Source organism: Mandrillus leucophaeus, unplaced genomic scaffold, assembly GCF_000951045.1.
Source record: "Mandrillus leucophaeus isolate KB7577 unplaced genomic scaffold, Mleu.le_1.0 Scaffold1398, whole genome shotgun sequence".
Classification (NCBI taxonomy): domain Eukaryota; kingdom Metazoa; phylum Chordata; class Mammalia; order Primates; family Cercopithecidae; genus Mandrillus; species Mandrillus leucophaeus.
In genome coordinates, this window is record NW_012101363.1 from 161,659 (window position 1) to 171,223 (window position 9,565).

General features: G+C 38.4%; 2 protein-coding genes across 5 annotated transcripts in view; both read left to right on the top strand.

Moving 5' to 3' along the window:
* Positions 1 to 9,565, top strand: part of ZNF720 (zinc finger protein 720) — a 63,611-nt gene that overhangs the window by 42,551 nt on the left and 11,495 nt on the right. For 2 of the 4 annotated variants that reach the window (XM_011973722.1, XM_011973721.1), the window contains exon 4: positions 8,863 to 8,997. In XM_011973722.1, coding sequence (XP_011829112.1) covers positions 8,863 to 8,997 — 135 coding nt within the window. Of the gene's footprint in view, positions 1 to 8,862; positions 9,263 to 9,565 lie in introns of those variants that run through there. The other 2 variants (XM_011973719.1, XM_011973720.1) reach the window with 1 other exon arrangement.
* The window catches only part of LOC105534837 (putative zinc finger protein 724), a 5,698-nt gene continuing 5,267 nt past the window's right edge, over positions 9,135 to 9,565 (top strand). Inside the window, exon 1 of the mRNA XM_011973723.1 lies at positions 9,135 to 9,144. Within this exon, the coding sequence (XP_011829113.1) occupies positions 9,135 to 9,144 (10 nt within the window). The remainder of the gene's footprint in view (positions 9,145 to 9,565) is intronic.

Consider the following 9,565-nt stretch of genomic DNA (forward strand, 5'->3'; position numbering starts at 1 on the left):
TGATGCCTCCAGCTTTGTTCTTTTTGCTTAGGATTGTCTTGGCTATATGGGGTCTTCTTTGATTCCATATGAAATTTAAAGTAGTTTTTTTTCTAATTCTGTGAAGAATGTCAATGGTAGTTTGATGGGAATAGTATTTAATCTGTAAATTACTTTGGGCAGTATGACCATTTTCACAATGTTGATTCTTCCTATCCATGAGGATGGAGTATTTTTCCATTTGCTTGTGTCCTCTCTTATTTTCTTGAGCAGTGGTTTGTAGTTCTTCTTGAAGAGTTCGTTCACATCCCTTGTTAGCTGTATTCCTAGATATTTTATTCTCTTTGTAGCAGTTGTGAATGGGAGTTTATTCATGATTTGACTCTCTGCTTGTCTATTGTTGTTGTAAAGGAATGCTTGGATTTTTGCAAATTGATTTTGTATCCTGAGACTTTTCTGAAGTTTCTTATCAGTTTAAGGAATTTTTTGGCTGAGATGACTGGGTTTTCTAAATATAAAATTATGTCATCTGCAAACAGAGACAAATTGACTTCCTCTCTTCCTATTTGAATATGCTTTATTTCTTTCTCTTTCCTGATTGCGCTGGTGAGAACTTTCAATACTATGTTGAATAGGAGTGGTGAGAAACGGCATCCCTGTCTGGTACTGATTTTCAAAGGGAATACTTCCAGCTTTTGCTCATTCAATATGATATTGGCTATGGGTTTGTCATAAATAGCTCTTGCTATTTTCAGATATGTTCCATCAATACCTAGTTTATTGAGAGTTTTTAACATGAAGGAATGTTAAATTTTATCAAAGGCCTTTTCTGTATCTATTGAGATAATCATGTGGTTTTTGTCTTTGGTTCTGTTTATATGATGGATTACGTTTATTGATTTGCTTATGTTGAACCAACCTTCCATCCCAGGGAAGAAGCCAACTTGATCATGGTGGATAAGTTCTTTGATGTGCTGCTGGATTCAGTTGGCTAGTATTTTATTGAGGGTTTTCACATGAGTGTTCATCAGGGATATTAGCCTGAAGTTTTCTTTTTTTGTTGTCTCTCTTCCCAGTTTTGGTACCAGGATGATGCTGGCTTCATAAACTGAGTTATTGAGGAATCCCTCCTTTTCAATTGTTTGGAATAGTTTCAGAAGGAATGGTACCAGCTCCTCATTGTACTTCTGGTAGAATTAGGCTGTGAATCCATCTGGTCCTGGGCAATTTTTGGTTGGTAGGCTATTGTTACCTCAATTTCAGAACTTGTTATTGGTCTATTCAGGGATTTGACTTTTTCCTGGTTTAGTCTTAGAGGGTGTATGTGTCCAGGAATTTATCCATTTCTTCTGGGTTTTCTAGTTTACTCGTGTAGAGGTATTTATGGTATTCTCTAGTGGTAGTTTTTATTTCTGTGAGGTCAGTGGTGATATCCCCTTTATCATTTTTTATTGTGTCTATTTGATTCTTTTCTCTTTTCTAATTTGTTAATCTAGCTAGCAGTCAATCTATTTTGTTAACTTTTTCAAAAAACTAGCTCCTGGGTTCATTTATTTTTTGGAGGGTTCAAGTCTGCTCCAATCTTGATTATTTCTTGTCTTCTGCTAACTTTTGGATTAGTTTGCTCTTGCCTCTCTAGCTCTTTTAATTGTAATGTTAGGTGTTGATTTGAGATTTTTCTAGCTTTCTGTTGTGAGCATTTAGTGCTATAAATTTCCCTCTTAACACTGCTTTACCTGCATCCTAGAGATTCTGGTACGTTGTCTCTTTGTTCTCATTGGTATCAAATAACTTCTTGATTTCTGCCTTAATTTCATTATTTTCCCAGGAGTCATGCAGGAGCAGGTTCTTCAATTTTCGTGTAATTTTGTGGTTTTGAGTGAGTTTCTTAATCGTGAGTTCTAATTTGGTTGCAATGTGGTCTGCGAGACTGTTACGATTCAAGTTATTTTGTATTTGCTGAAGAGTGTTATACTTCCAATTATGTGGTCGATTTTAGAATAAGTGTCATCTGGCACCGAGAATAATGTATATTCTGTTGATCTGGAGTGGAGAGTTCTGTAGATGTCTATTAGGTCCACTTGATCCAGGGCTGAGTTTAAGTCTTGAATATCCTTGCTAATTTTCTGTCTCGTTGATCTGTCTAATATTGACAGTGGAGTGTTAAAGTCTCCCACTGTTATTGTGTAGGAGTCTGCATCTCTTTGTAAGTCTCTAAGAACTTGTTTTATGAATATGGGTGCTCCTGTACTGGGTGCATATATATTTAGAATAGTTAGCTCTTCTTGTTGAGTTGTTCCCTTTACCATTATACAATGTTCTTCTTTGCCTTTTTTGACATTTGTTGGTTTAAAGTCTATTTTATCAGAGACGAGAATTGTAACCCCTGCTTTTTTTTTTTTTCCTTTCCATTTGCTTGGTAAATTTTCCTTTATCCTTTTATTTTGAGCCTATATGTGTCTTTGCACATGAGATGTGTGTCCTGACAGCATACCAATTGGTCTTGACTCTTTATCCAATTTGTAAGTCTGTGTCTTTTAATGAGATGTTTAGCCCATATATATTTAAGATTAGTATCGTTATGTGTGAATTTGATCCCGTCATCATGATGCTATTTGGCTGTTTTGCACACTAGTTGATGCAGTTTCTTCATAGTGTCATTAGTCTTTATGCTGTTGTGTTTTTCCAGTGGCTTTTACCAATTTTTCCTTTCCATATTTAGTACTTCTTTCAGTAGCTCTTGCAAGGCAGGCATGGTGGTAACGGAATGCCTCAGCATTTGCTTGTCTGGAAAGGATTTTATTTCTCTTTCGTTTATGAAGCTTAGTTTGGCCGGATATGAAATCTGGGTTGAAAATTCTTTTCTTTAAGGATGTTGAATATTGGCCCCCAATCTCTTCTGGCTTATAGAGTTTCTGCTGAGAAGCCTACTGTTAGTCTGATAGACTTCCCTTTTTAGGTGACCTGGCCTTTCTTTCTGGCTGCCCTTAACATTGTTTCCTTCATTTCGACCTTGGAGAATCTGATGAGTATGTGTCTTGGGGTTGATGTTCTCATGGTGTATCTTAGTAGTGGTCTCTGTATTTCCTGAATTTGCATGTTGGCGTGCCTTCTAGGTTAGGGAAGTTTACCTGGATAATATCGTGAAGTATGTTTTCCAGCTTGTTTCCATTCTCCTCATCTTTTTCAGGTACTCCAATCAATCATAGGTTCAGTCTTTTTGTGAAGTCACGTATTTCTTGGAGGCTTTGTTCATTCCTTTTTATTATTTTTTTCCTCTAGTCTTGTCTACATGCCTTATTTCAGCAAGGTAGTCTTCAAATGATGTCCTTTCTTCTGCCTGGTTGGTTTGGCTTTTGATACTTGCGTGTGCTTCATGAAGTTCTCATGCTGTGTTTCTCAGCTCCATCAGGTCATTTATGTTCCTCTCTAAACTGTTTAGTCAGCAGCTCCTCTAACCTTTTATCAAGGTTTTTAGTTTCTTTGCATTGGGTTAGAACATGCTCCTTTAGCACAGTGTAGTTTTTTATTACCCATCTTGTGAGGTCTACTTCTGTCAAGTCTTCTGTCTCATCCTCTGTCCGGTTCTATGCCCTTGATGGAGAGATGTTGCAATCATTTGGAGAAGAGACACTCTGACTTTTTGGGTTTTCAGCATTTTTTTGTTGATTCTTTCTCCTCTCTGTTTGTCTAGTTTTGATCTTTAAGGCTGCTGACCCTTAGATGGGGTTTTTGTGGGGGCTTTTTGTTGTTGTTGATGCTGTTGTGTTGCTTTCTGTTGGTTTTTCTTTCAGTGGTCAGGTCCCACTTCTATAGGGCTACTGCGGTTTTCTGGGGGTTCACTTTGGCCCTGTTCATCTGGTTCACTCCTGTGCCTGGAAATGTCACTGAGGGAGGCTGGAGAACAGCCAAGATGGGTGCTTGCTCCTTCTGGGATCTCTGAACTTGGGGAGCACCAACCTGATGCCAGTAAGATTGCTGTTGTATAGGGTGTCTGACAACCCCTGTTGGAGGGTCTCACCTAGTTGGGTGGCACATGGAATAGGACCTGTTTAACGAAGCACTTTGTCCCTTGATGGAGGAGCTGTGCTTCGCTGGGGAAAAACCCACTTGTCTGGGCTGCCTGGATTCCTCAGAACTACCAGGAGGAAAGACTAAGTCTGTTGATCTGCAGAGACTGCCGTCACCCCTCCCACTAGGGACTCAGGCCCAGTGAGATCTGGGTTTTTTCCCTGAGCCTCTGGCTGGAGTTATTGGAGTTCCTGCAGGGAAGCCCTGCCCAGTGAGGAAGGATGCGACAGGGTCAGGCCTGAAGAGGCACTCTGGCTGCGGTCTGCCCCAGCCAGTGCGTTGGGCTGTCAGAGACACATCTTGGGACCAAGCCATGCAGCCTCCCTGACTCCAGGAGGGGAAAAGCACAGCCTGGAGCTATAGAGGTGAATGTTGCCCTTCCTTCACCCTGGGAGCTTAGCGTGTTATGCAATTGTGAGTCCCAGTGCTGGCTGCTGCCCCTCTGCCAAGGAGCTCAAATGGCTTAGACAGCAGGCAGATGCAGCTGTGGTGCTTGTCGCCCCTCCCTGCAGGTGCTCTGTAGGCTTAAGCAGGTTCCAGCTGAGAGACTGTTGAGAATCTGTGCAGCTGCAGGGTTGGGATGCTAAACCCCAGTGGCATGAGTTCATGAGTGGGATCTTCCGACCTGTGGGTTGTACAGTTCCCTGGAAAAAGCATGATTTTTCTGGTTGGGTAGCACACTCACTCACTGACTCCTTTGGCTGGCAGGACAGGGCTCTCCTCCCCTATGTGGCTCTCAGGTGGGCTGCTGCACCACACTGTTGTTATTTTCTCTGTGGATCATGCCAGCCTCCTAGTCAGTTCTGATGGGAGAACCTGGATACCTTGGTTGCTGGTGAAGGATTCACACACTTACTATGGTTCTTTTCAATGGGAGCCTCTGAATGCTACTGCTTCTAGTCAGCCATATTGGCCCCACCCCGTGTGTGTATTTTTGTGCCAGTACCATGCTGTTTTGGTGACTGTAGGCTTATAGTATAGTTTGAAGTTGGATAATATGAAGCCTTTGGTTTTTTCTTTTGTTTAGGATTGCTTAGGCTGTTTGGACTCTTACTTAGTTCCATATGGATTTTAGAACAGTTTTTTTCTAATTCTGTGAAAAGTGACATTGGTAGTTTGATAGGAATAGTATGGAATCTCTAGATTGCTTTGGGCAGTATGGCCATTTTAAAGATGTTGATTCTTCTTTGAGCATGGAGTGTTTTCCAATTGTTTGTGTTGTCTATAATTTTTTTCAACAGTGTTTTATAGTTCCCCTTGTAGAGATCTTTAACCTTGTTGGTTAGATCTATTCCCAGGTATTTGGTTTTTTCTTTGTGTGTGTGGTGATTGTAAATGGAATTATGTTCTTGATTTGGCTCTCAGCTTGCATGTTATTGGTGTATAGAAATGCTACTGATTTTGTACTTTGATTTTGTATCTTGAAACTTTACTGTTCCTTATCAGTTTTAGGAGCCTTTTGGCACAGTCTTTCCAGGTGTAGAATCTTATCAGCAGAGATGATGTTACTTTCTTCATTTCCTCTTTGGATGCCTTTTATTTCATTCTCTTGACTGATTTTTCAGGCTAGTACTTCCATTACTATGTTGAATGGAAGTGGTGAGAGTGGAGTTCTTCTCTCATTCTTGTTTTTAAGGGGAATGCCTCCACCTTTTGTCTGGTTAGTATGTTGGCTGTGGGTTTCTCACAGATGGTTCTCATTGTTTTGAGGTATGTTTCTTTAATGCTTAGTTTGTCGAGGGTTTTTTTTTTTTTAATCATTAAGGGATGTTAAGTTTTATCAAAAGCTTACCTCATATATATTGAAATGGTGATTTTTTTTTTTTTTTTTTTTTTTGAGACAGAGTCCCACTTTATCCCCCAGGCTAGAGAGCTCACTGCAACCTCCACCTCCTGGATTCAAATGATTCTCATACCTCTGTCACCAGAGTACCTGTGACTACAGGAATGTGCCACCACACTCAGCTAATTTTTGTATTTCTAGTAGAGACAGGGTTTCACCATGTTGGCCAAGCTGGTCTCGAACTCCTGGCCTCAGATGATCCACTGGCCTTGGCCTTCCAGAGTGCTGGGATTACAGGTGTGAGCCACTGCGCCTAGCTTTTGAATTTTAATTCTATGTGGTGAATCACATTTTAAAATTTCCATATGTTAGACTAACCTTGCATTCTAGGAATAAAGCCCAGTTAACTGAGATAAATTAACTTTGAGCTGCTGGATTTGGCTTGCTACTATTTTGTTGAAGATTTTTCTGTCTGTGTTCATTAGAGATATTGTACTGTAGTTTTCTTTGTTCATTGTGTCTTTACCAGATTTTGGTAACAGAGTGATGTTGGCCCCATAGAATGAGAGGGGAAGAGTCACTCCTTATTTTTTGGAATAGTTTCAGTAGAATTGATACTAGCTCTTCCTTGTACTTCTGGTATAATTTAGCTGTGAATCCATCTTGTCCAGGGGTTTTTTGGTTGGTAAATTTTTTATTACTGATTCAGTATCAGAACTTGATACTAGTTTGTTCAGGGTTTCAGTTTCTTCCATATTCGATCTTTGGAAATTGTATGTTTCTAGGAATTTATCCATTTCCTCTAGATGTTCCACTTTATGTGCATAGAAGTCTTCATAGTCTTCATAAGTCTCTGAGAATCTTTTGTATACCTGTGGGGTTGATTGTAATGTCCCCTTTGTTGTTTCTGATTGTGCTTGTCTGGATCGAATGTTTTTCTTTGTTGACCTAGCTAGTGGTCTATCAATCTTGTTTACCCTTTCAAAGAACCAACTTTTGGTTTTGCTGATGCTTTGTATGGAATTTGTGGTCTCAATTAATTCAGTTATCTGGTTTTAGTTATTTCTATTCTTCTACATTTGTGCTCAGCTTATTTTTCTTTTTCTAGTTTCTTTACAAGTGATGTTATATCATTAATTTGAGATCTGACTTCTTGAAGTAGGCATTTCGTGTTATAAGCTTCTTTTATTGCGGCTTTAGTTGTGTCCCAAAGATTTTGGTATGTGTTTTCTCTGTTTTCACTAACTTCAAATAACTTTTTAATTTCTGCCTTGATTTCATTGTTTACTCAAAAGGTCTTGAGGAGCCAATCGTTTAATTTTTATGCGTTTCTGTGGTTTTGAGAGATCTTCTTGTTGTTGTTTTCTGTTTTTATTCTATTTTAGTCCAAGAGTATGGTTGGTATGATTTTTTTCTTTTTAATTTATTGAGACTTGCTTTCTGGCTGAGCATATAGGGTCAATCTTCAAGTATGTCCTGTGTGCATATGAAGGATGTGTGTGTTCTGTGGTTGTTGGGTGGAATATTGTCTATTAGGTCCAATTGGTCTATTCTGTAGATGCCTGTTAGGTCCAGTTGATCGTTTGGAATTGATGTCCAAAATTTCTTTGTTAATTTTCTGCCTCAGTGATCTAATGATGTCCATGGGATGTTGAAATACCTCACTGTTATTATGTGGCTAATTCTTTTCTCAGGACTAGAATCACTTGTTTTATCTCAGTGCTCCAAAGTTTGGTGCTTAGGTGTTTAGCATATGTAAGTATTCTTGTTGAATTGAACCCTTTATCATTATGTAATACATCCTTGTCCTTTTGTATGGTTGTTGGGTTAATATTCTCATTTCTTAAAGAAAACGTAGAATGCCAGGTTCAGTTGCTGGATTCATCCCAGCACTTTGAGAGTGTGAGGCTATAGGATTTCTTGAGGCCAGGAATTTTTGACTAGCCTGAATGACCTAGCAAGACCCTGTTTGTACAAAGAATTAAAAAAATTATTCAGATGTGATGGTGCGTTCCTGTAGTCATAGCCACTTGGGAAAGTGAGGTAGGGTGACTGCTTTAGGCCAGGAATTCGAGGTTTCAGTGAGCTATGATTGCACTGTGGCCTGGTGACAGTGCAAGACCTTGTCTATAAGACAAAGATAGATATTTTAAATTATTTTAAAATTAGTTAATAGATTTCTACTTCTCTAGCTTCACTTGGATGTTAATATGTTAATAGATTTCTACTTCTTTAGATTCACTTTCATTTTGGTCCTTTTATTGAGCCATGTGTTTTGATTACTTTGATGTTTTGTGATTTTGTTGATATTTTGATCAAGTAAGAAACAGCTTCCTATTCTGTCTATTATGGAATGAATTTGTATAGGTGAAAACTGATACCCATCAGGCACTCTAGTCATTCTGGGAGATTCTTCATACTGTTGTCAGGATGTTTCTTCTCTAGACTACTGTGTGTATTTTCCTATTAGAAAGGTTTGTTTTTTTCTTTTTCTCTTAGGAGCCTTTAATCTCCCCCTTTGGTAAGTGTCATAGGCACTACTATCTCTCTGTTGTTGTAACAAGCATTCATCTTTGTTCTCAGTTGACCTGTCATTTCAACTATGTCACCATTTTCTCCTGCACCACATGTTAAAGGAAGCAATGGCCAGACTTTAGATCACCCCAGAATAATCCAGAACTTTGGACATATGTTTTACTCCTTTTGTTTTTCTTTCCTGAGAGTGAAACAGAATGCGAAAAGTTTTTGTGTAACTGCACTGTGCTGTGGTGCACAAATACAACAAAGTTTCTTCCTTCTAAATGCGACCATTCTTGGCTTTGTGTTCACCTAGGTGCTGCAAACTCAACTGACTTTAGTCACCCTATTATATTTAAGTTCATATATCAATTGAGAAAACAAAGGGGCCTCAAGTTTTTGATTCAACTATCATGGTGTTCTCTATGCGGTATAATTTGTGTATTAGATTTATAAAGTATTTTCACCTGAATTTAGTAATTGGAATTTTTAAAACTTTTGGTATCTTTCAGATATGTTTTCTCATGATACTCAAGGCCTCTTAAGAAAGAAGCTCATAGAAGCATCATTCCAAAAAGTGATATTGGATGGATATGGGAGCTGTGGCCCTCAGAATTTAAACTTAAGGAAAGAGTGGGAAAGTGAGGGTAAGTGTGAAGGTCACAACAGATATTATGATGGACATACAAAATGTTAAGACAACTACCTGTAACAAAAACATCACTGTTACAGGAGGTCAAAAACATGAAAAAACTCAATCTGTGTCAGTTGGTTTTTCTAAACCATGTGTTTCTGTAAGTAAATGCTGACATCAATTTTTGAAACATACTTTTTCTTTAAAAGAAAATTTGGATAATCCAAATAGTGACTTAGTCCATGTTTCAAATAATCATTTAAACCAATTAAAATGTAGAACTGGAGTAAATGTAGGGTCAAATATTTCTGAAAAGGAGAGATTTAAAAATGAGGAGGTGATTTCTAAATATGATCAATTTGATGGGTCCTTTGTTAAAAGTTTGTTTCACCAACAAATAACACCTTGTTCTGCCTGTAATCAATATAGAAAGGTCTTCATTCATTCATCGTTGCTTAATCAATGTCAGGGAATAGATAATTTGGGAAAACATCACACATGTAATAAAACTTTGACAGCCTTTAAGCAGGACTCTACCCTAAATAATTACCAGTATATTTGTATTACAGAGAAAAATCAGT